Here is a 24,892-nt window from a genome sequence, read left to right on the forward strand (position 1 = left end):
CACGCCCTCATGGCCGTTGGTTTGGTTTTTCCGTGCCGCTGAAATACCGTATTTTTCTCCGCTTTGATTTCACTTTTTTTCTACTTAAACGTAATTTATAACTAAAGAAAATGGTCAAAGACAGATCTGGTAAGGTTTGTTTGTTTGTAATACATTTATATTTTCGTGCTTGAAAACTGCCCAATTGGATCAAAACTGCACTGAAGTAACGTTAGCTAGTGAGCTGACAGATGCGCTCATGTCTGTCTATGATCGCTTCTGCCATTTTATCAGCAATCTTCCACAAATTAAACTTTCATTAATGTTAAATTTAGCGTTGTCTAGTAGATTGTTGTTCAAATATGTATTCAGTTTTGGTAATAAATTCACATATTGAAAAGTGATAAATGATAATTGTCTTATTAATTTCAAGCAAGAGACCGTGTGTAAGTAATTGAATAAATATCTTTTTGGTGTTAACTTATATATAAGGTTATGTAAAGGCTAATGTAATTTGTTCAGTCGTGATTGGGGCTTTGTTGAGACGTGTCCCTTTAGGATGCTGTAACATGCTACAGCATGTATTTTTGCATAGAACATTGTAAGTTCATTTGTTCGTTTATTTTAAAAACAAAAATGACAGAAGAAGGTAATTATTAGTTTTATTTGTAGTCTTGTGCTATATGTGGAATGTTACTGTTAAAACTTTTTCTTTCATCAAGTTGTTGTTTGGTCATGAGGTCACTGATCAGTTTATATTCATGAGGTTTTTTGACATCATCCTTGTTTGTATGTTCTTTCCAGATGGAGATGTGGACTCAGACCAGACCTCAGAGCAGGACTTGGAGCAGAACTTGGAGCAGGACTTGGAGCAGGACCCAAGCAGAGTGGCCAGTCCTCTGTTGGTGGAGGATGAGTTAAGAGTGTTTTGTGCCAATGAGATGGCTCTGCTGGCTCTGATAGAGAGAACTGGCTACACCATGGTCCAAGAGAATGGCCAGAGGATGTATGGAGGACCTCCACCAGGTGGAACAACACACAGACTGGGCTTAGACCTGGTTTAGAGTTAGAATAGTTGTGTTGTCATTAATTATTGTCGTAATTATTTAGATCATAATGTAATCGCAAAGCGATTTTGATACCAATGATTTGAGACTTGATACTCAATACTGATTCTGATAGCACAATTATAATTAAAACACTCTTTAGACAATAAAATGTGATTTTCAACACTTAATCTTAGTACTTTATATTACCTTGTGGTCATCTATGTAATCCTTCAATCGTCCAGGTAGGTTCTTTGTACTTTTTAAATACAGCTCATGATAATTCTAAAGGTATTCAGGAAAGGTTAATTTCTGTCCTGTAAATGTGACTTTTTTATTATTGATGCATGCTCAAATGAGTATCTAGTTTCAATACTAGTTTTAGCATCAATTAATGTCTGTTTTTTTGAACTTATAACAACCCTATTTCAAACCACGATTAAATCAGGTGTGAAGGTGTATCCTTGTGTGACAGATACGTCTGCATTTTTACTGTCTAAACCAGTGTGAGTGTGTTTCAGGATGGGAGGGGCCACCCCCTCCTCGAGGCTGTGAGGTGTTTGTGGGGAAGATTCCCAGAGACATGTACGAGGATGAGCTCGTGCCACTGTTTGAACGCGCTGGAACAATCTACGCATTCAGACTCATGATGGAGTTTAGTGGAGACAACCGCGGCTACGCCTTTGTCATGTACACCAACAGGTACTACAACTGTACAACTGCAGGTAACAACAGGTACTACAACTGTACATAGACTGGTCACAGTAACATAATTTGAAGTATGTTACATTGCTGAAGAAAATACAGAGGATGAACAATAATACTGAATGCCATTTAGGCCACTGACATGATAACCCTAATGCAGGAACAATCTTAAACCCTAAAAAACTCTAGAAAACCCTAAATAGGGAAATTTGGCAAATGAAAAACACTCAGATACATGAGAGTGATATCAGAACATGGTGTAAAACATTTACAATTTAAGAATTTAATTTAAGAGATTATGATAGACAATTCAGATACAGGACACTTTTCTCCTCCTCCTCTCAGATCATCGTTTCCCACTCCAGGATTTGGACCATGGGAGACAGAGCCTTCTGTGTCCAGGACCCTGCACCCACACATACAATCTGCTGAAACCACTGATCAATTCAAATCACTTCTCAGTACATTTCTGTTGAATCTGTTTTTTAATCCCACCTAACCACACTCGTGTGTGTGCTTGTGTGTTATTGTATTGTACTGGGTGTCTTGAAAAGCACTATATAAATGGAAGGTATTATTATTATAATGCAACTTGAAAATGTGTATATTTCCATCTTTATTAAATGAAAAGCAAATTAACCAATATATATGTGCCTCAGAAAGGTAACCACTGATACATGCTACTCATTCAGTTAAACACTTGTTGGTGCCTATAATAATTACATAGCTGAACATCTGTAAGTAACTAATTTGAATACGCATCTCCTCATTGTATTATTGTGTAGAGACTCAGCTCAGAGGGCCATTCAGATGTTGGATAACCATGAAATCAGACCAGGCAAGTTCATTGGTGTCTGTATGAGTCTGGACAACTGCAGGCTCTTCATTGGCTCAATCCCCAAAGACAAGAAGAAAGACGAGATCATGGAGGAGATGAAAAAGGTAAAGTGTCAGAAAACTGGAAAGACTTAATCTGAACCAAGTTAGCTATCTTGGTTTGGTCCTGTTCCAGTCCTGGGCTAGTCCTGGTCTAGTCCACATTTAGTTCCTGCTTTAGACCCCACATTTGTCCCAAAAAGGACTGGGCAATATGACAAAAATTGATCCCACTAAACAAAGTATTTTTTGGAATATGAAATCTTTCCCAAATCTTTTCATGGTTTGGGTGGTCCTGCGACTCATATATTAAAATATATACTTTCACATGTTCATTATATTCACACTGACAGCCGTGAGAGGGCGCTCTAGGTTTGCGTGCCAGTACTGCAGAAAGAGCTGCTGTCCTGCTGCAAGTATTGAAGTGCAGCCGAAAACGGTAATATATACGGCTATATTCACATTTGTGGTTGCAGTTTCCACATCAAACCAGTCACACAATAATTTAAAATGTTTATGCAGATGCCCTTCCACCTATTACAGTAACTGGAGTGGGTAAATGACATATTTTCTTATATTAAATGCTGTTCTAGTTGGATCCCTGTTTGTTGTCTGCAGCTGACCGATGGTGTGGTGGATGTCATCGTGTACCCAAGCTCCACCGATAAAACGAAAAACAGAGGCTTTGCTTTTGTGCAATACGAGTCTCACAAAGCAGCTGCTATGGCCCGGAGAAAACTCATCCCAGGTAAGAATCCCTGTAGTTTGAAACTCAGCTGGTTATATGGCAATTATATGGTGGAATTTGCTGTTTAACTGTCAGATTGCAGATTTGTTGACCTGGTTAATGGTTAATATCTCTAGTTGTTGGGACTGTCCATATGAAACAAAAACTGGCATAAAGTTTCTTTGTCCATATCAGTGTTCACCAAAGTGAAATATTTTTTTCACAACAGCCTCATTTTAGGATTAATATTGCAAGTTTATGATTCTGATCTCCAAAAAAATAAAAATAAAAAATCTGAAATTGCTACCCTGTACTATACTATTAATATACTAGAACCACTGCTTCACCAACCACCTGCAGAGGGAGCAGTTGCACAGAAAACAAGCTTCACTGCTGTTGTGTCCTCATAGAGCAGCACTTGTTGCCTGGTTCAATCCTGGTCTAGACCTATTATACTCCTGATTTAGTTATGTTTCAGTCCTAGTGTAGCCCTGGTTCAGCCCTGCTTTAGTCCTTGCCCAGTCCTGGTTCAGTCCTGCTTTCGTCCTCCTTTGGTCCTGCTTTCGTCTTGCTTTAGTCTTGGTTTAGTCCTAGTCTTGGTATCAGATTTCTGCCCCAATACTGAAAAATTAGCTGGATCAGATATCGGTTCAACTAATATTCTGGTTGGACATATAAATTAATGTTTACTGTTTCCATAATGTTTGAACTTATCCTTATACAGAATTGTACTGTAGTTATTTGAGATATGAATAACAGCTAAATAACACATCTGGATTATTATTACAATTTATTTGAATGGAAAACAATACGGACTGTAAAGCCAGAGAATCGGTGCAGTGTTGACTTGTTGGTGCACATGAATTTTGAACGTTTTACACAAATGAGCTTACTTTATGTCATAAATTAGCTGCAAAACTTTTCAAATTCTCATTTAAATGACTGGGATTCCCATTTAATCGGAGGTGCCACCACATAAAGTGCGGTTTAGAAGCATTTAGAGACAAAAGTGGGCGGGGCCGAATAAGGTGAATAGCATCCCTAGTTCAGTCCTAGTTAAGCCCTGGTTCAGTCCTGGCTCAGTCCTGGAGTAGTCCTGGTTCATTCCTCTTTCAGCTTGTACTATGGTGCTGATCTGACCTTGTTCCCCTGAATCCCTCTTGTTTGAGTTAATAGCCTCTTCGTGTTGGACCTTTCTGCTATTGTTGTTTACTTCCTCGTCCCTGTGGCCTCTGAGCAACGGGAGGCATTTGGCTTTGATTCTAAATTCATGAAATGTGCAGTGCTCACACAGACTGCAGGGGGCAGGCTCTGGGCTGTGGACACTATAGAAACATACATCAACAAAGGGTCAGTGCGATTCTGCATGTTCAGTCCTGCGTCACGCAGAGATGAGAGAGTTTCAACATACACTCTGAAAACTTTATTTATTCACAAGGGAAATTACTTGAGCATATGTTATGTCAAAATTTAAGTTAATGAAGCCATGGATGTCATAAATAATGCATTTTTCCTGTTTTTTAGTATTCAACTATAACATGCAGATCATTTTTTATGGCATTTCTTTATTATGAACTGCAATATTGAGCTAAAATGACTTGGTAATAGAAATGGGTCCATTGATTTCCTGTTCAAAACTAGAGATTTGATAGACCATTCTAGTAGCATTTCACTATAGCCAGCGGTTAGTTTTATTTTTGAAAAATTGTTTTCAAAATCAATCAAATTTTTCAAATTTTTCAAAATCATACCTGGAGTCTGATTTAAAATAAAATAATCACAAGTGCTATGGATGGGTGATATATCAGTTCCAGTATCGATATCGAACAATATTTTTTGAAGCTGTCCTAGTCTCTGTACACTTGTGTCACTCCCAGTTTGTCCTCAGATTTGTCTTTTTGAACAACAGACTCACAAGTAAAAAATTAAATAGAAGTGTTATGTGGCTGTTTGTTTGCACAAACATATAACAATGATTGTTTGTCAGATAAATACATTTATAAATATTTTCACAAAAGCAGAAAGTTGATGTATGATATTTACTTCAATTTAAGATAGATTTGTGCGCCTTGCTACATATTTTAAAAGCTAAATATTGGTTATCACCCACAATTAAGAATAATACGTATATTTATATGGCACTTTTATAAATACTCATAACGCTACACAAAGAATACAGTTAAAAATAGTACATCTAAAAAAAACATAAATCAGACAAAATATAGGCATAATATAAAATACATAAAAGCAGATTCAACATTAAAAGTGGTTCTAAATAGATGAGTTTTGAGCAGTTTCTTCAAGGTGGAGAGTTCAGTGCAGTCACAGATTTGCTGAAGGACGGAGATCCACAGGGTGTGGGCTGTGATGGAGAAGGCTCGATCTCCCCAGGTTAGGAGCTTGGTCCTACAGGGGAGGGACAGAAGGTTGGCGTCAGAGGTTGTGCAGAAAGCCTGGGTGTGGAGAGCTTTGAAGGTGATGAGGAGGACTTTGAAGTGGATGCGCTGAGGAAAGGGGAGCCAGTGGAGGTTCTGGAGGACAGGGGTGTTATGTTAATGGGACTGGGTGTGTGTGAGGAGGCAGGCAGTGGAGTTGTTAATGTATTCCAGCTTGTTGAGAGTTTTTAAGCATGTGCCATAAAGAATGCTGTTGCAAGCAGCTAAACAAATGTGAGCTATAGTTATAGACAAAAAAAATCCATATCAACTTGTATTGCCCTATTACATGTATGTACAGAGCTGTAGGGGAAAAAGGGGCTAAGTGAAAACATTTGAGTAATCAAGGCTTAAATGCAGGACAATGCAGTATTATGACTCTATTGAAACACAATTTACCATAATATTGAACAAACTGGCATTTTATATACATTTTACATTGCAGTTGATTAGTCACTTATAGCTTTCTCTCAGATGGGATCCAGTAACCTGTCCAATATATTTTAACTGTTTAACCAGATTTAGTTACAAGGTACATTATCCTGTTAGAATTATAAACTAATCACACACAACATCTGCAGATTAAGTATGGACATTTTACAGCAGAATAGGAGGACATCTGACACACAGGGATATGGGAGGATGGGACGGCATCTGATTATATGTTGTGTTTATTTTAGGCACATTTCAGCTTTGGGGCCACTCAATCCAGGTGAACTGGGCTCAGCCGGAGAAGGACGTGGATGAGGAGGTCATGCAACGAGTCAGAGTGCTCTATGTAAGTAGATAACAGCTAGCATGTTATTACGCACTTTCTGATGGTCAGGCAATAAAACGTTTTCCTAATTAGATTACACAGCAGACAAATACATGAAATGATAATTTCAACCGTGTAATTTATAATCTCTACTAAACAAAAGGGTAAAACTTGAAAAGTAGCACTTCATGACATCACAAGGTGGAACAGAGCATTTGGAGATATAGACAGTCTAACAGTAAAGAGTTAGTCAAACGTATGAATGAAAGAAACACAGATCCAGATATGTATTTGATGAGATAATATATTAGACAATAATATTGGACCTTTTAATGAGAAACTCTGAAGCCCACAGGACAAAAATGTTAGAAATTGTGCTATAATGGAATAACACCATATAATCCTATTTTTATTTTTCCTCATAATGTGTCTATGGTAGCTTTTGTCGAGTTACTTTATATCTTGCCTCCCATCTGCCACTGTTTCGAAAGGCTTTCTTCTGCACCAAATCCTTTTATATTTATTTTCCCCCTTGTTTTTAATGATCTTAGACACAAACATCGAAAGTGTGATGCCAAATGATTTTCCGCTTTGCCTCCTCCGTAACTGCCCCCAATGTCCCCGCAGCAGCCATAACTGTGCCCATAAAACACACATAAACGCAAAATTACAAACAAGAAAAAACAACAAAACTTAACTGTCATGTCGTTAAAAGTGGAAACTGAGCAGGAGTTTCTGAAGGTTGTGGTTGATTATATGGAAATTATCTTGTTAGAGCAAGTTTTGACTGCCATAAAAAATAAGTACACTCCTAATTAAGTAAGTAATCAAAATCATAAAATTTAACCAGTAACTGAATCTGAAAACTCGCTGTGTACTTCAAGCTGTTACGCTGTAATTTACTAGCATTTATTTTGACAGTTAGCAGAGAATAATGTAATTTTTTTGTGTTTCTTTTTGCTGGGTGCCCTGGTTTCTCTTATCATTAAAAACATGAGCAATAGGTATCCAAATCTCAGTGGAACAGTCCTGGGTAAATAAAGTTACTTAGTTTTGAGAATAAAAAAAATTTGGTATCACAACCCAACAATGAAGATTGGTACAAAACAGTGCTCATTGATAATTTACCATGTCAATACAACATTTCATTTATGTGTTTAACTAATGTGTCTCCTAAATGCTGATGTTCATTTGAAATCCTGTTTTAATAAATTTAGCAGGCTAACTATTTGGGGCCGTGTTTAATTGAAATGATCAAAACGCAAAGTCTGCAATTATTTAGATTATAAATTGTCCTTTGCAAATACAAAGAAAATATCAAAGTAAGAATGGGATTGTATTTTGTTTAAAAAAAATCTTGTTGCACCTGTAATTTAGACCTCTCCAAACATATTCTGAAATACATGGGATTATTAGTATTTTAGTAAAACATTTTTGAGTTCATATTTTCAGTCTGCTCTTTGGAGTTGTTTACAATGTGCACTCTGAACAGAATCCTACTTTCTAAACAGATATTGCAAATCTAATACCAAAATCTGTAGCATTTTTGTAATCCTCCTTACTGTCCCTCATTTTGTTAATGGATTTCTTATCTTCTTATCGGCCTTGTCTGATCTGTATTTATTTTTTTCAGGTGCGTAACTTGATGTTGAGCACGTCGGAGGAGACTCTGCAGCAGGAGTTTTCTCGGTTCAAACCAGGAAGTGTCGAACGAGTCAAAAAACTCACGGACTATGCCTTTGTGCACTACCGTCACCGTTACGACGCCCTGACTGCTCTGGGCCTGATGAATGGAGCGCTCATCGATGGAGCCACAGTCGAGGTAGAACCCAGTGTCAGTGGAAATGACAGACACTAATGTGACAGCAGCCATCTTGAATATTGATTTTATTTTCTTGATTAAGAAAGCTGTCAGAAGCATAAAAAAGAAGAAAAAAAACATACTCAAACTTAAAAATGTATTACTGAATGGAAAACACAAAACATTAAAAGCATATTTTAGCACATTTATGAATTATTATCAGTGTTTCACTCCATATGTTGATTGCATCCATGGGTTTCAGATTGAAAAATTAGCACTGTTACCGTATAAACAGGAAGCTGAAACTCATGAATAAAAACAATATCATTCGAAACAACAAAGCGGCTCTCTTTTGCAGGTGTCACTTGCCAAACCCGCCAATGTGAACCGTGAGGGTGGGGCTAACTCTGGAGGGGGCGTGTCTAGGAAGTACCACAACAGAGGTTACCGGGGCAACAGTAACAACAGTAACCTTGTGAGCGGTGCCATGGCGAGTGCGGCAGGGGGCGGTGATGGAGCTAGAGGAGGGGCAGAGCTTATGATGCACAGGAACAACAATAGAGATGGACCAATGAGAGACCTGTCCTCCGGACTGGGGGAGCTCTACCTTGATCACACAGGTGGGAGAACACAGATCTAAGCTACATGATTAGGTTTTTGAATGCAGAACCAGAAAAGATATTTTGTTTGTGGAAGAGGTTTTGTTACTTCAAACACTGCGGCCTTTGCGATTTGCTAATTAAAATTTGAGTGTGATTAATCCTGCAGCCCCAAGGAACGCAATATTGTCTGTGTAGGCAAATCCGTCCTCTGCACTTGCCCCATCGTTAGTTTGAGACATATCTCCTGATTTTGAGTTGGGCTTGATCAGGACTACCTTAGCTGGACACCTTTTCTCATTGTGCATGTATTGGGTTGTCCCACTTTAGTCCTGGTTTAGTTTGAGTTCTGAGCATATTTTTTTGTAAATTTATGCAAATCTATACTTTTTAGATAGATAAATATTAATATAATATAAGCAAATATGTTTTTATCTTTGCCCCTCTGGTTAAACCTGACTCAGACCAAGTTAAAAGCCAGGTCTCGTTATATTTGTTATATGCATATCGTCCAGGTTTGGGTCTGGTTTAGTCCTGATTGTGTCTCCTCTCTCACTAGCTTCTCTCTTTTATATCTCTCTGTCCCTTTTTGTCTCTCTGTATATCTTTTTCTCTCTCTTCTTTCTCCTCTACCCCTCCACTCTCTCTTTCTCTCTTCATCTTTCATGACTCTGTTTCCTTTCCCTTGTTCCCCTTTCACTCCTCTCTGTTTCTTTCTCGTTCTTTCTCCTTTCCTCACTCTCCTCTCTCTCCCCATATCTTTCATCATGTTTCTCTTCTCTCTCCTTTCTCTCATCCCTTTCCCCTTTTCACTCTCCCTTATTTCTCTCTCTCTCTCTCTCTCTCCTTTTCGCTCTCATCTCTTTCTCTCATTTTCTCTCTCATCCTCTCTGCGTCATTTAAAATCCACCTGAATTAGTTTAATTTGCATTCTGTTGCCACATCTACTACTCGCCTCCTGCCTCAGTCGTCACATGGCCTTTTCCTATAATGTTAATGAACTCACTCTCTCTCTGCTCTCATCTTCCAACCCCAAAGACCTTTCACTAATTTATACAACAGCCGAACTGACTGGGCTCATCGATTTCCCTTCTGTGGTTGTTCATTGAACGTAGCTTTCTGTGCGCACAAGACTTAGCACTAAATTAAAAAAACATAAAGTGACTGAATAACACTTATGGATGCTTGGATTTCCACGTGTTAGGAATACCAAGAACCAGGACAGTGTAGTGTTGTCAAGATACTGAAGTTTCTAACTCGATTTCAGTATTAAAGAATACACTCAGTACTCATTACCGATTCTGATACCACAATGATAATTAAAAATATTACAATGTCATTTTGAACATTAAATATAGCACTTTCTTTTATATTGCCATGTGATGTTAAATCTGTATAATCCCTCAGTAATCCAGGTAGTTTCCATACTGGTCTATGTCTAGGTCTTAAACTTTTCTGATACAGCTCAAGATCATGGTGTATTTATGTCCTGTTATTGTTTGACTTTACCTGCCCAAATGAGGATCTAGTTTCTACTAGTTTTAGTAACGGTTTGTTTCTAGTTCGGTACTTTTGACAACCCGAGGACAGAACTAGAACTGATCAAACCAAACTAGATCTAAACCAGGACTAAACCACATTTCTAGTAAATTATTTCAAAATCTCATCTCATTCTCGTGGACCCTATCTTGTCTTGTCTTGTCCCATCCCTACCTAAAATGTTCCACAGTATGTCATTATATGTACTGATTTAGAATTTCTTTCACAATGGATGTTTTTATTGCTCAAAATATACGTTGAAAATGACCACTTATTACTGTGAGCAGGATCACTCCACAGATCTGACATGTAACATGGCCTAGTTGCCCCACCTGCTTGAATGCCATACTGTGAAACATTCCAGGCAATCTCAGTAACATCTCTATGGAGGCAGAAAATGTACATAGTGCACCATTAAGCATAACCCATTCTTATTCACCTGCTGTCTCAGAGCAGTGCATCGTGGGTAATGTAGTGTGACTTACGAGCTCTTGTTGACATAGAGTTTTATGATGTAGGTTATGAGGGCCGTAAGTCTGTCCTGCTCAGTCCGGATATATAAAACTCCCAACTCCAGTGTAATAGGGACATCTGTGTCAGCAAACAGCATAAATAAACACTCAATTTACACAGTCTGGGGGTCTGGACCAGGACCAAACTAGAGCTAAACCAGAAATGGACACGAATAAACCAAAATTTCACCAGGACTAAACCACAAATCAATCAAAACTGAACAAGGACTAAACAAGGTCTCAACTAGGACTAAATGAGGACAAAACCATTTAAAGTGCTTTACAGATTAAAAATACATTAAATCGCAGTACAAACAAATAAAAAAATAAATAATAATTATAAACTGAACATTGAAAGAGTAGAATAAAAACCTTAATCATATGCACAGCTGGATTTAGCCTGGATGAGCCTGGATTTAAACATTGTCAAAGCAGAAGCCTGACTCACATCTTTCATAAAGACAAATTTTAAAAATGTAAATCTGAAACACTGACTCTCCACGCTTAGTTCTGACTCTGGGCATCAGCAGGACACCAGGTCCCTGAGGTCAGGAGGTCCTCAGAGTGCAAGGTTCTTCAAAGAGTTTCATTTGGTCTTCAAATATTATATCCAAATAACTCATCTTTATTTGGATAGATTGTGAAATGGTTCATACTTGTCATGAAGCCAGTGCAGGAACCTAATTGTTTAACCTGTTGGAGGCAAAGGCACAGATAAGTCTCTCCAAGTCTGATTTAGACAGCGTGCCTTTGACTTTAGTGATGGAAGGTAAAAAAAATTGCAAATGTTATTGATTTGATGTGGCTGCTAAAGTTCAAGTCTGAGTCCATTATTACCCCTTGGTTTCTACCCTAATTTAAAGGATTTAGAGAGAGACTGGAGGTGACTGCTGACACTGAACAAAGACTAAACCAGATCTCAACCAGGTCTAAATTATGTCTAAACCAGACCTGAAGGACTAACCAGATTAGAATTCAAACAGGACTAAACCATAACAGAACAAGCACTAACCCAAGTGTCAACCAGGACTGGTCAAGACTAAACCAGGAATCAGTGATGACTAAATGAGGTCCAAACCAGGACTAAGCTATGATGAAGACTATGACAAAACCAGAACTAAAATTAGTATAATCAAAAACTAAACCAAGACTAAACTCAACTAAACTTAACCAAGTACTAAGTCTGAAACTGAAAATGCTGTGTGCCCTGTGTGGATCCATAAAACACTCCAGACCCAGCTGTAATTACATGCGCTGTAATGAGAACAGCTGCAGCAGCCCAAACCATAAATAACTACATTACCCACAATCCCACTCTCTGATTTACACAGCACCTTCCGCAGAGCACAGATTAAAAGCATTAAATCTGAGCTCAACGGACATTTATCACTGAACAGCTAGAAGTACTGTACGTACTTCACTGTGCCCTTCTGCCACTACAAAAAATGTATGATAATAAAAATACATGGATTTATAAAGCACTTTTAAGTGTTTTACAATGTTACAGTTGCCACAGCAGCCCTGGGGTAGAGGTAGGTAACAGAAGACCTCCCAACCACCGCCAACACAGTGTTAGGTTAAGTGTCTTGCCTAAGAGCACAATCATTGGATGTCATTGGATCATTGGATTAAAGGTTCTTTTATAGAGTCTAAGCTTTCTAATGAGGTATAACATGTTCACGTGGACTACGGGCAAGTATTTGCTAGAATTACACCGATAGCTGATATGTCTCCAAGTGCCATTCATATATCAACCAACTAATATGGTTGGGTTCCACTGCACACCGCCCTGGGGGCTGATCCCATATTTTGTGTTATGTGCTGTGCTGGTGCTTTACCACTCCGCCGTCCTCCAACAAAACTATTTTCTTCTCTGTTGGTGTCCTGCCAGATCCTCCTCTCCTCAGTTCAGAACACACGGGAAAGAGAATGTCCAAATACACTCCACACTGACTTGAGATTACTTATAATAGGTTGCTGCTCTGATAGTGGGGTGATAGTTGGGTTCCATACATTGTTATCTTTCACTTTATGTCACTGAAACATCACGCTGTGAAAACTTTAATTGGTTTCTTTCACTCAACAGTTTAATGCCTGATTACACTTGGAGAGGAGAAAAACATGACGTGAACTAAAGAGCGATCCCATTTAACACAGCAGTTTTTGCACTCCTGCTTTAGACTCAATATTTTGGTCTTAAATGAGAACTTTTAACTCTGCATTTGCTTTTCTTGAGGTCCTTGGGGCCTGCAGCCCTGTGCAGCCTTGAGGAGATGAAACAAGTCTTTTTTTTTTTATTTTAGAATACTCTCAATTTTAAGTGCTTGACCTTAACTAGCCTGCTGTGATACTGAGGTAATTAATATAAACTCCATGAATCCACATCCATTGGTGTGTGTGTGTGCGCGTGTGTGTGTGTGTATATATGAGAGAGAGAATTTTGCATTTTAGGTTGCCTCTACCTGTATTCAATATTATTGGCCTATATAGACTGTTGTGACTGTTTTCGCAGCGATAGTTCAGATTTGATTTACTTATTAAATTTTGGCAAAAGTAAACCAGAATATTTTCACATTTTCAACTCAAAAAGTAAAATATTCATGGTGAAATGGCCATCAAACATTTACTATCAGAGCTGAAAGGGACAGGAAAAAAAGGCAGGCTCAGATCCAAAGAGAAAAGGCTCCAGAAGTCAGATTTGGAAATGATTCTTAGACAAATATTTTAAGCTATTTTAAGCTTTATTGACAGGGAAGTGTAGAGTTTGTGGGGGAGATAGCTCTGTGTATGTCCTGCAGCTCTACTACTGAGCCACAAATATTGTCATTAAATATTAAAGCTGCAACTAAGGATCATTTTAGTAGTCAACTAGTCAAACTACTATTGAAATCACACAGTCACTATTTGTTTTTTTTGACTCACACTTCCATTTTTTTTTGTGGCTCATTTCAACTTGTTAACACTTTGATCGAAAATTACACTTGATACCACTTAATGATCATCAGATTTTTCTCTTCCCTGTGATAAGTTTGCACATATGTCACTAAAAAACTAAATACATTTTTTACTAGTGACTTGTATTGAAAAGGGCTCTCTTTACTGGACACCTTACTTTTGTGTATACAGAAGTAACCACAAGGTGGAGCCAAAGTGTCTCTTTTTAGCTATTCTTAATCTAAAAAACGTAAAAACGACTCTAACTCCATTTATCTTTCACTGTTCAGCCTTTTTAAGCAAAGAAACTTTGATATATTTTGATGGTCCATGATATTATTGTGAGACTTTTGGCGATACTATATCACGATATTTTGGTTATTGCTACATCTATAGGTCACACCTGACAAAACATTTTTTTGTCATGTTTTATAGTTTGTAGAGCCCGACCGATATGGATTTTTCTGTGGCCGATATGAAACTGATATAATGGGAGTTGGAGCTGCCGATAGCCGATATAATCGCCGATATATTTAGTGATGTAAAAATTCACTGTAAGTGTTGAATTGTTTAAAAAACTTAGATTTGGCTCTGGTGGATTTTAAATTGGGTTTATTTAGGCAACATTTATTGTAATTCTGCCTCTTTACATCATATTTACAGACAGTAGGTTGGTTTAATGGCATTTTTGCATCACATTCTGGGTATTCCAGTTCTTTTTAGAGAACCGGCTCTTTTGGCTCGGCTCACTAAAAGCTGCTGGTTCTTTTGGCTCCCAAGCGGCTCTTCAGATTGTTTTGTTGCAAGCAGGTCTAAAGCACGTCTAAAGCAGGACTGAATCAGGACTGAACCAGGTCTAAACCAGGACTGAAAAAGGACTAAACCGGGACTTATTTATTTTATGCTAAACTACAGCCAAATATGCTCCTTTTTCTAATCCTATGTACACGCAAATTTCTCAAAGTTTCGTTTTCAGACGCTGCCGCTGTCAAACCACGAGTCTGCACGTGGCGTGAAGAGAAAAAAAGTGAGAGAAAGAGAAAACACGGCTCCCAGTAAGGATCAGGCCCCCGTCGTTCGCTTCAAAGAGTCGGCTCTAAGAGTCATTTCGTTCGCGACCAACCCATAACTAGTAAAGAAACAATCGCTATTAGCCTTTAGCCGTAAATACGTGCGCGCCGCGGTAATTAATTATATGCGCAAATGTCATAATTCACACGTCTATTCACAATTCATTTACATATCAACGCAGGTCCAGTAACAAATATACGGCCAATATAGTCACTTTACAATATGCCAATAGAAAACAGCCTGTTTATGTGCGAGAGCTACAGCAGCTAATCCATAACAAATGACCAAAACTAGCTTCAAAGTCGACATATTTCCAACACTCACCGCTCACACAGGCTCCTCCTCACATCACAAGTATGCACTAATAAATGTCCTTTTAATCCAGACTCAAACCGATTGTCCGTAAAAAGAATATAATCTCAGTGTTGCGCACCGCTGCGGGTGTAAACAAACGCACGTGAGTGACGCGACTCTGTGGTGTGTTCAGGGACAGTATGGACACACACAGACAAATGACTCCGTAGATAAATACTGATGTGGAGCCACATATTAGGACATTTATCTGTCTGTAAATTGGATTAAATGAACAGAATGTAGAGAGTCTAAGATTTTTAACGATGTATCACATGCCCACGTGAAATATCGGCCCCTATCAGCAAGCATATCGGCCGATAGCCGATATGCCTCCAGGTGCCCATATCAGCCGATAATGTCGGCCAACCGATATATCGGTCGGGCTCTAATAGTTTGTATAGTCAAGACAACAACTGATTTATCAACATCCTATTTTTTGATTAGTCTTTAGTATTCCAATTAATCGCTGCAGCCCTATATAATATTGCTGTACATTTTTTATTTTTCTGAATTTTCACAATTTTCAGTTTCATTTAAATGTTTTAGTCCATATGTGTGTTCATATGTGTATATTGGTTTCTGAAATTCACTGCAAGGAGTTTCTGGCACTTCCCTAATGTAGAAGAAGTAAAACGCTGCTAGTTCTACTTCGGGCAATTAAATGACAAAATATGAAATACCGTGGCTATGTTGTCCAAACTCTGCTATCTTTAATTAAGGTCATCTTTGTCTTGGGTAGATGGTGTGGAGCGGGGCATGTACCCTCTGTTCCCCGGGACGCCCTTGAGTCCAACCAGCCTCCTGTCACTCAAACAGAGCCAGATCTGCACAGCCCAGAGTTTACTTGAGTACTTCTGCAGAAAAAACTACTGGTCTCCTCCAGAGTATCACCTCTACTCCACATCCGGGCAGGACGGAAAGCTGCTGCTACTTTACAAGGTAACAGATCAAGACTGAACCAGGACTAAATCAGGTCTGAACCAGGATTGAAACAGCACCCAGGACTAAACCAGATCTGAACAAGGTCTAAATCAGTTCTGGACCAGCACAATAATACTCTTACAAAACGTTTTGACCCTAACAGCTGCTTCTACAATATATGTGCACTGGGGCAAAACTGTTTTTTCTCAGCTGCATCAACAAAAATGGGTTTAGACTTTTTAAACTTGTTTTGACACGAACTGACCATGTGTTTCTTGGATTGACTGTGATTGACTGACAGGTTAATTCACCTGTCAAATATCATTATTTATACAAGTGATAAAATTTTGACTCTTTTTGGGCTTTTCTTTGTCCAAACCTTGATAATCTCTGAGACAGGTAGATGTAATATAATATAAAATGACGTGTGTTAGCTCAGTGATAGTGCGTATGTGTGACTGAATTTTAATATTTAATCTGAGCCCATCTGTCAGCAGAGGCAGGGGGCGAGACAGCGGGCGACTAAACCAACGGTAATTACAGAAAAATGAACCATGATTTAGTCTTTACTTCTTTTCAACTTTTTCATTTTCAAAGGGCACAACAGTGTTAAGAGAAGCAACCTTTATAATTGCATTTTTAATTTCATTGTAGTTATTCCTCGTCCTAATTATCCACTGGTTATGAGCGCTTTTCACAACTTTCAAAGACCAGAGAGGAGTTTTACCATCATGCCACTGATAACACTAACTGTCATGCTAACCGCCTGAGTCGGCGTCAGAGCACATCTACTGGAGGGGCATGGGTCACCAGCAGGGGGGGCACTGCCATTTGAGAAATATTTTAACGCGGTGGAGTCATACACAGCAGACATGCTATCAAACACGTTTTTCTTTAACAGTATTAGGCTAATTATGTGTTGTTATTAGGCCCGAGCGCCAGAGGCTGGCGATGCCCTTTAGTATCGCAAAGCGATGCTCCAAGTGGCCGAAAAATGGAATGGCGCGATGTGACTCGCCCGTAGTGACCAGGGACCCTCGCCATCATGTAGCAATGCGCCTGAGGTTTCCGAAAATGTATAGTTTGTCGGCCAAAAAAAAGTGGAACATTGTTCTCGCATCAGAATATTATTCTTTCTTCTTTCTTTCTTCTTCTTCTTCTTATTTATTTATTTATTTATTTTTTTTCCCTAACCAACTCACCCATTTTTCACCCACTAAACAATAATAAAAAGTCCTGGAAATTTTTCCATCTGGTAAAACTCGCGCTTCCCTACGTTTTGGCTATTTCCATTTTCCAAAAATAAATAAAATGGCTCGTCAGCGCCCCCAAACAACTCAAAAATGCATTAGGGAATACGAATGACACAAAAAAAAAAATTCACGTACAATCATGAAATTTGACACAGAAGCCGATCATGTCAAGACAAAGAAAAAATATTATTACCCCAACACCGTGTGCTCCACTAGGGGGCAGCAATATTGGCTTAAAGTTTGCTAAGCTTTTACGAATTCCTCCGAGGACGTTCACCCAAACGAGCTCAAATTTGGTCCACATTATCTCAAGACGTAGAACATCAAAAGTTATTCAAATTTTTCACACACGTCTTACGGTCTCTGAGCAGTGAAGCAACAAAAAATGCACACAATTTTGGAGATTTACAAATTGCTCCCATTTGCTCAAACGAACTCCAATTTCAATGAAATTTTAAACAGTTGTTAAACTCTCTGCCCTGAAACTACTTAATGTGAAAATTATTAATTTGGCGCATTAGCGCCCCCTATAGATTGAAACTAAATTTAATATGTGAGAAAATCATTTGTTCCCAAATAGTTGTTCAAAAATTTCTGAAATTTTGCACAAAATTCCATTTTGGCATCCTGATCCAAAATTCAATGACACCCATGTCATATTTTTTATGGCGTTGCCATAGCGATGACATAAACTCTCCATTGATAAAATCTACAAATTCTGGCACAAAACTTTGGCCGATTTCACTCAAATTTGAATCGTTGATTAGACCCTGAACAGATTTATATAAGAAAATCTCAGATGGGCGCAATAGCGCCCCCTAGGGCAATTGCATGGTAGTGCAAACATTAACTTTGCTGTAGATATATAAAATTTGGTACACAGATTCATGACATGGTCTTGATCAAAAAAGTCAATGACGACCCCATGCCATTTCCCATCGTGTTGCAGTGGCAACAGGCCAAACATCTGCCCTTGCCAATAGGCCCAACAAAAACTTTGGCGTAGCCAAACCAAATTTGGTACACAGATGCATCATGGGAATAGGAACAAAAAAGTATATTACGTGGTTGCTGGGCAACCAACAGGAAGATTGATGGTGCGACCTGTCCTCGTACTTGAACGAACTCGTCCTCGGGCGTTTGACCCAGACAGAATCATTCTGTATCATCTAGAAAAGTGCGACATTAAAAGTTGTTAAAAGCTTTTTAAAAGGTCAAACGGTGTTGCCGTGGCAACGGTGCAAATTTCAGGTTCGTTTTTAGGGCTCACCATCAAACTTCAACGACTGATAATTTGCACAAACTTTGTCCGATTTCACTCAAATTTTAATCGTGAGTTCACACCTCAACCCTGAACACATTGATGTAAGTAAAGTGGGTGCAATAGCGCCCCCTAGCGTTTTGCACAAACTTTGGCCGATTTCACTCAAATTTTAATCGTGGGTTCACACCCCGACCATGAACAGACTGATGTAAGAAAATACTAAAATGGCTGCAATAGCGCCCCCTAGAAAATTTGTATGTAAAAATAAGGTTTTATTTGTCACAGATATACAACATTTGGTACCCACATTTGTGACATGGTCTCGATTAAAAAACTCAATGATGCTCAAATCCCGTTTACACTGTGTTGCCATGGCAACAAGCCAAACTTGTATCCTTGCCAATGGGACGTCCTTACACAAACGTTGGCGTAGCCAAACCAAATTTGGTAGCCAGATGCATCATGGCAATAAGAACAAAAATGTATATTGTGACCACGCCCCTTTACAAACCGGAAGTTCGCCATCTTGGATAATTTTTTTGCCAAATTTTGAAAATTGTAGTGTTAAATTAAGATTTATAGGGCTAGGGTTGGGGCTATGGTTAGGATTACGATTAGGGTAAGGTTTAAGCTTTGGCTTATTATGGTCAGTGTGAGGCGCGGCGTATGCGGGGCATGCGTAAGCACGCGCGAGGGCCGATCATTGCCGCTTGCGGCTATATTTATTATATTAAGATTATTATTATTAGCTGCAATAGTTGTTGAGGCTGTGTGGTAGATGATACGCACACAAGACAATAATAAAAGGTTGAGGTTTATTAAAAAACAATAAGGCCTGCCACTGATTGTAAACATTAAACAACAGCCTCTCGTCAAAAACACCTCTGAACTAGAAATAGCCACGCATCGGACAGCACCAGGGCTGTAGTGAGCGTGGTACGCGAGGGTACGCCGTCCAGTCCTGTCCTATAGAGACCTGAGACTTGAGGGACTGGGACTAAACCAGGACTAAACCAGGACTAAACCAGGACTAAACCAGGACCAGTGGCGGCTGATGGTATCATTTTTGGGAGGGGCACCAAGGGCAAAATTATAAATATATATTATGAATAATATATGTATTATATATAGGCTGTAGTATTATAACAAATACCAGAAACAGACATTTTAGTTACTATTTGCTGAACAATATCGATCAGAGCACAATGAACAGCCAAGCGCAAACTTTACACAACAACACAACGTAACACGCCGCTCACACCCAGACCCAACAACGTCAGCAAAACTACAACTAGAAAAGCACTCAGAGAGCGCAGACCTCCGCCAAGGATTACCCCCATTTTTTATATAAATTGCGATAAAATCGGTCTTCTGGATCAGATCCGGATCAGCCTTTGGAATATGAAAGAGGATCCCATTGTCCATCCCTGAGTCAAATTTCATGGGGTTTGGTCAATAATTAACCGAGTTATTGAGAAACAAAATTTTTGGCCCCATTTACCACAATGCCCCAGTCTCGGCAGCGACTGTCCCAAGTCCGGGCGGCGACTGTCCCGGGTCGTGGCAAAGAATGTCCCGGCTCCGGCAGCGGTAGTGACAGTCCCGGGTCCTGGCGGCGGGTCTGTCGGTGTGTCTTTGACTCTGTCCTCGCCATTTCCTGTGTGGAGCTTTAGGCTAAAGTAGCAGCTGCCACTAATCGTGAAGCTGCTACGAGTTGACGCAGCAGGTTGACGTGAGTGACAGAACAGTTGTCCAATCACACTACACTAAATAAACAGAGACTGTGATATCATTGATGTCACAGTAAAGTTTGTGCCCTCAGCCCGAAGTGAAATGCGCCAATCAAAATCATTTTAAAATAGTAATAATAACGGCCTGTGCTGGGGGGGTGGGGCAACAGTGGCCGCTAGGGGGGACACGGCCCTCAAATGCCGCCCCTTGCCACCGACACCTCTAACCGCGCAGCAGCCTTCCTACCTGTTTTGCAGAATAAATTTGCTATATAATTGTATGCACTTGTAGGTCTCATTTTGACCCTGGTTTTATACAATATACTGTACTGTACTGTAATGTGCTGTACTTTTTTTTTACATTAAAAATAGAAAACTACTGCACTCTGTCTTGTACTGTATGTTAGTCTCAACTTACATTTTGTGTGCTCCTATTGGGTGTCACTCCAACCACTCCTATTAAAGACTGTTTTGCCAGCTCAGACAAAACAATTTGCGCGATATGAAGGCCTAGTTACCGAAACGTAGCTCTACTGTAAATAAAGACAGAGTGAAGGAGTTTTTCTATTTTTGATTTTGACAAGTATTACGCACACCCTCTCCAACGCATGTGGCCACAGAAAACCATTTGCAAAGTACAAAAAACTAAAATCTTAATCACATAAAAAAATGTCTGTTGCAGCCCCTTTAAACACAGATTTTGGTTTCACTTGACAATTTCTTGATTTTAAGAATATAAATATTTCTTTTACAAATTTGTAACAAGACCCAATGATGTAACCGAACCTGTTCTAAACCAGGACTAAACCAGGTCTAAATAAAAAAAATTACAGCAGTCTACCATGTATAGCAGATAAATTAGGACTAAACCAGAACCAAAACTGAACGAAAACTGAATTATTTGACTAAAATTATTTAGAACTTTGTCAGCTCAGTTCAGTTCAGGTGAACATTTGTACATGAAGTCAAATTAATGTATGGATTCTGATTTCTTCAACCAATATTCATAATTGAAAATAAATAAATAAATGCATACAAGCTTTGTAAATAATAAAATATAAGTTTTGATAAAACTTACAATTTATTCACAATTTGTTCCAACCTCGTCACGCCTATGTATGTATTGTCCTTGAGTTGTGTACATTGGTTTTCTCTCATTTATATCGTATACATGTTTTTGTCCTTGAGCACCACAAGGAGGATACTGCATACAGGTACCTTTTATATTCCCCCTTTCCATAAAAGTTTAATGCTATGTGGTTGCTGACATTTACGCCTTTACAAAACGCCAGACACTTTTATGTTTACTCTTTCTGTTCATGTTTTTCTCTTTTTCAAGGTTGTGTTAGATAACTATAAAGAGTAATGTGGGTTTATTATCTATAAACAAGCACCAAGCTGCATTTTTCTCATTCATGACTGGATATTGACATACAAGGCTGTGCAATTAAAGGCATTGCATTTCATTTTTATCATATTGAAAACATGAAAAACAGCACTGATTTTAATGTTAAACAATTTGCAGTGGTTGAGTTGTTGCTCACTTACCTCATATAGTTTCATTAGTGGAATGAACCCTGACTGTGTGTGTATGATAGCATAGCAAATATAGATTTTTCAAAACAATAAAAAGTTAACATGACGATCCAAGTACATTATGTGTTAGTTATTAATACTCTTAAATGTAATACCCTTTTTTTTTTTATTATTATGACAGGCCTCTCTGTTTCTTGTCTCTATTCTCGGGGCATATACTGTATTTGTTTTTGGGTTGTGTTTTTTACCTGCTTCTGCTGTGTTTTTTAGGTGGTTCTGTCTTCTACGCGCAGCACTTATATCCCAGACAAACTGTGTGTTCTTCTGGATGATGCCAAAGAGCTGGCTGCTCAGACCACACTCTGGAACCTCGGTAACTCCACCATCCATCAATGTCAACTCATTTTTTCTCATTAGATTAAATAAGATTTAAGCAGTAAAATCCAAAGGTGAACTATGTAACTTTTCTTGTGGAGGGCCCATGAGAATGGAGACTTTTCTACAGTAAAGCATTAAACTTATCCCATTACATTTCATCAGTTACAGTAGTTTTTAATGCTTGAAAAACATGCATTCTTAAGGTAAGCTGGATCACCACTCCACAGATCTGACCTGTAACGAGTCTGGTTGGCATCACCTCCTTTTCTCCATGGCGATACTTAAAAATAAGTTTTATACTGTTCTGTAGGCCATTTAATGAAAAGCATCTCCATGGAGACGAGAGGAGACAGTCCCTAAACTACATTGAACATATTAGAAAAAACAAAAACAATTGTAATTAATTAAATGCCAGAAGTTTAAGATCTCAGGCAAAGCAATAACATCGCCATGAGGCAAGCAGCTTATTTAAATATTTGAAAACTAGAGTAAATCAGTTGGTCTGAACTTTCAATAAATTAAATCATATTTTTAGAGAGTTTTCCTTTTGGCTTTTGCAGCAGTTTTAAACTCTAAACTGGACCAGATTTTATCACATTTTCAAATGAAACTCATTTCTGACAGTTATCAGAATGAGCTGAAAGTCAGACTCCGAGAACAGTTACACCATATCTCTCTGACCTGGGGGTAAAAATCATTGCCAGGGGTAAAGGCTCCTCTGCCGGTGGTCATTGTTACTTCTGTAAATCTATAAATCTTATAAAGTAAGAACTCATACTACTACTACTATGGCCAAAATAATATCACAATTTTCTTGTAGCGATGGGGGACTCCAGCCCTTCCCCGGCCCTGCAGACCCCGCCACCTGTCTCCAGCCCGGTGTTGACCTACGAACGACCTCTGACCCCCTGCCTGCCAATGCCTCCGCCCTTTCCTCTGTCTCCTCTGGCCCCGCCCCTTGCAGTGCCTCCCAGCCAATCACAGCGCCTCTACCTCAGCCCGCCGCCACTATTTTACTGAAACAGTGTGAGTTATATTAATGTACATGGCCACTGAACTTTTAAAACTGCATATGACAGATTAGACATTTCACATAGTTAACATCATTATGTTTAAGTTTTAACAAAAAAACTTGCCTGTTTTTTTTATTTTTTATTTTTAGTTTGTGTGGGTAGGTAGAGATATTCTGTTTCAGAACCCAACTCTGCTTCCTGTATATTGGTATTTTTCCTCTCCTCATCCTTATCCTCAATCTGCCACTTAAAGGTTGTATAGAAGATTTTTTTAAGGGAAAAGAAATACAGTGACAGATCTTTTTCAAATGTTGCGCATCTGTGACACCACCTTCCTCCTCCACCACTCCCTCTGTAGAAACATCTTCTCCCTCCTCTTTACTCTAGAAATCACACTTGTTTACATCCAGCGCATGTTCAGAATTACTGTTGAAGTGACCTCTGGAAATAATTTAGCGACCAACGCGTCAGTTTTTAGACCCTTCGTCTGCTTCGTTCGTGTAATCGCTGGAAGAGATCTCCAAGAATCATCTCAGTTTGGCTTTGCTCCTTTTTTCCTCCTCTTCTTCTTTCAGCGACCTCAAAAACGGATTTTCTCTTGCGGCGAACTGGTCATGGATTCTCGTCCGCCATCTCAATAAACTTTGTGCGAACTGCGAGGAAGCTACAGTTTAAAAAAGCCTCTAAGAACCGATGTATAAACCACGTAATCCCCGCAATGACGAGTCAGTTACACTAGAAACGTAGGGAGTTTGATTGACAATCTAACATCCAATAGAAAATGAGGGAGCTTGTTTTCTATTGGCTGATGTTTATCTGGCCTCACTACATCCACAGTTGATCAATTTTCATTCTTTTTTTTTTTTTTTGGTCATCATAATTACAAGGCTGTTGCGTCTCTATAATGGTATTTTAAACTTTCACTGACAATTTGAAACAAAAAAAATCCTCCATACAACCTTTAAATGAAGTAAAACTATGAATAAATATTTACCACAGGTATTACTTCGTCAAACAAAGTAATAATTTGAAAAGCATGAAAACCTGTCATTTGCACTTTAACTCCAAATGCACTTTCTTTATGGTGCACATTTTAGAAACAAGCAATAAAATACAACAGATGAAAGAAATGTACAACTGAATCCTGGTTTAGGCCTAGTTTGTATATCACATAAAATTTGGGACTAAATCCAGAACTAAATCTGGACTAGATCAGGACTAAACCAGGACATAAACAGAACCAAATCATGTCTACATCAGGATTAAACTGGACCAAAACAAGGACCAAACTAGGGATAGTTTAAATGTAATCCTGGGTTTAAATCAGTTTTTTCTTTATCTACTGGTGTTTTCACAATACTAAAATGTTAAAGTTGTTTTTTATTTTAATGGCTCAATACCTATTCAGATACCACAATGATAATAAAAAATACTCTTCATTTAGACAATGGACATATACTAG

General features: G+C 38.7%; 1 protein-coding gene across 1 annotated transcript; it reads left to right on the forward strand.

The window, feature by feature from the left end:
• On the forward strand, positions 1-23,437 carry rbm46 (RNA binding motif protein 46). The gene is made up of 11 exons (XM_055156833.1): positions 1-129; positions 784-1,005; positions 1,547-1,727; positions 2,516-2,672; positions 3,225-3,354; positions 6,449-6,546; positions 8,159-8,347; positions 8,685-8,946; positions 16,075-16,274; positions 22,310-22,412; positions 23,238-23,437. The coding sequence occupies exons 1-11, from the start codon at positions 111-113 to the stop codon at positions 23,435-23,437; spliced, it is 1,761 nt and encodes a 586-aa protein (XP_055012808.1). The 5' UTR covers positions 1-110.
• Positions 23,438-24,892: the final 1,455 nt, after the last annotated feature.

The sequence above is a fragment of the Boleophthalmus pectinirostris genome, unplaced genomic scaffold (assembly GCF_026225935.1).
Source record: "Boleophthalmus pectinirostris isolate CB_2022bp ecotype Guang Dong unplaced genomic scaffold, ASM2622593v1 HiC_scaffold_20, whole genome shotgun sequence".
NCBI lineage: Eukaryota > Metazoa > Chordata > Actinopteri > Gobiiformes > Gobiidae > Boleophthalmus > Boleophthalmus pectinirostris.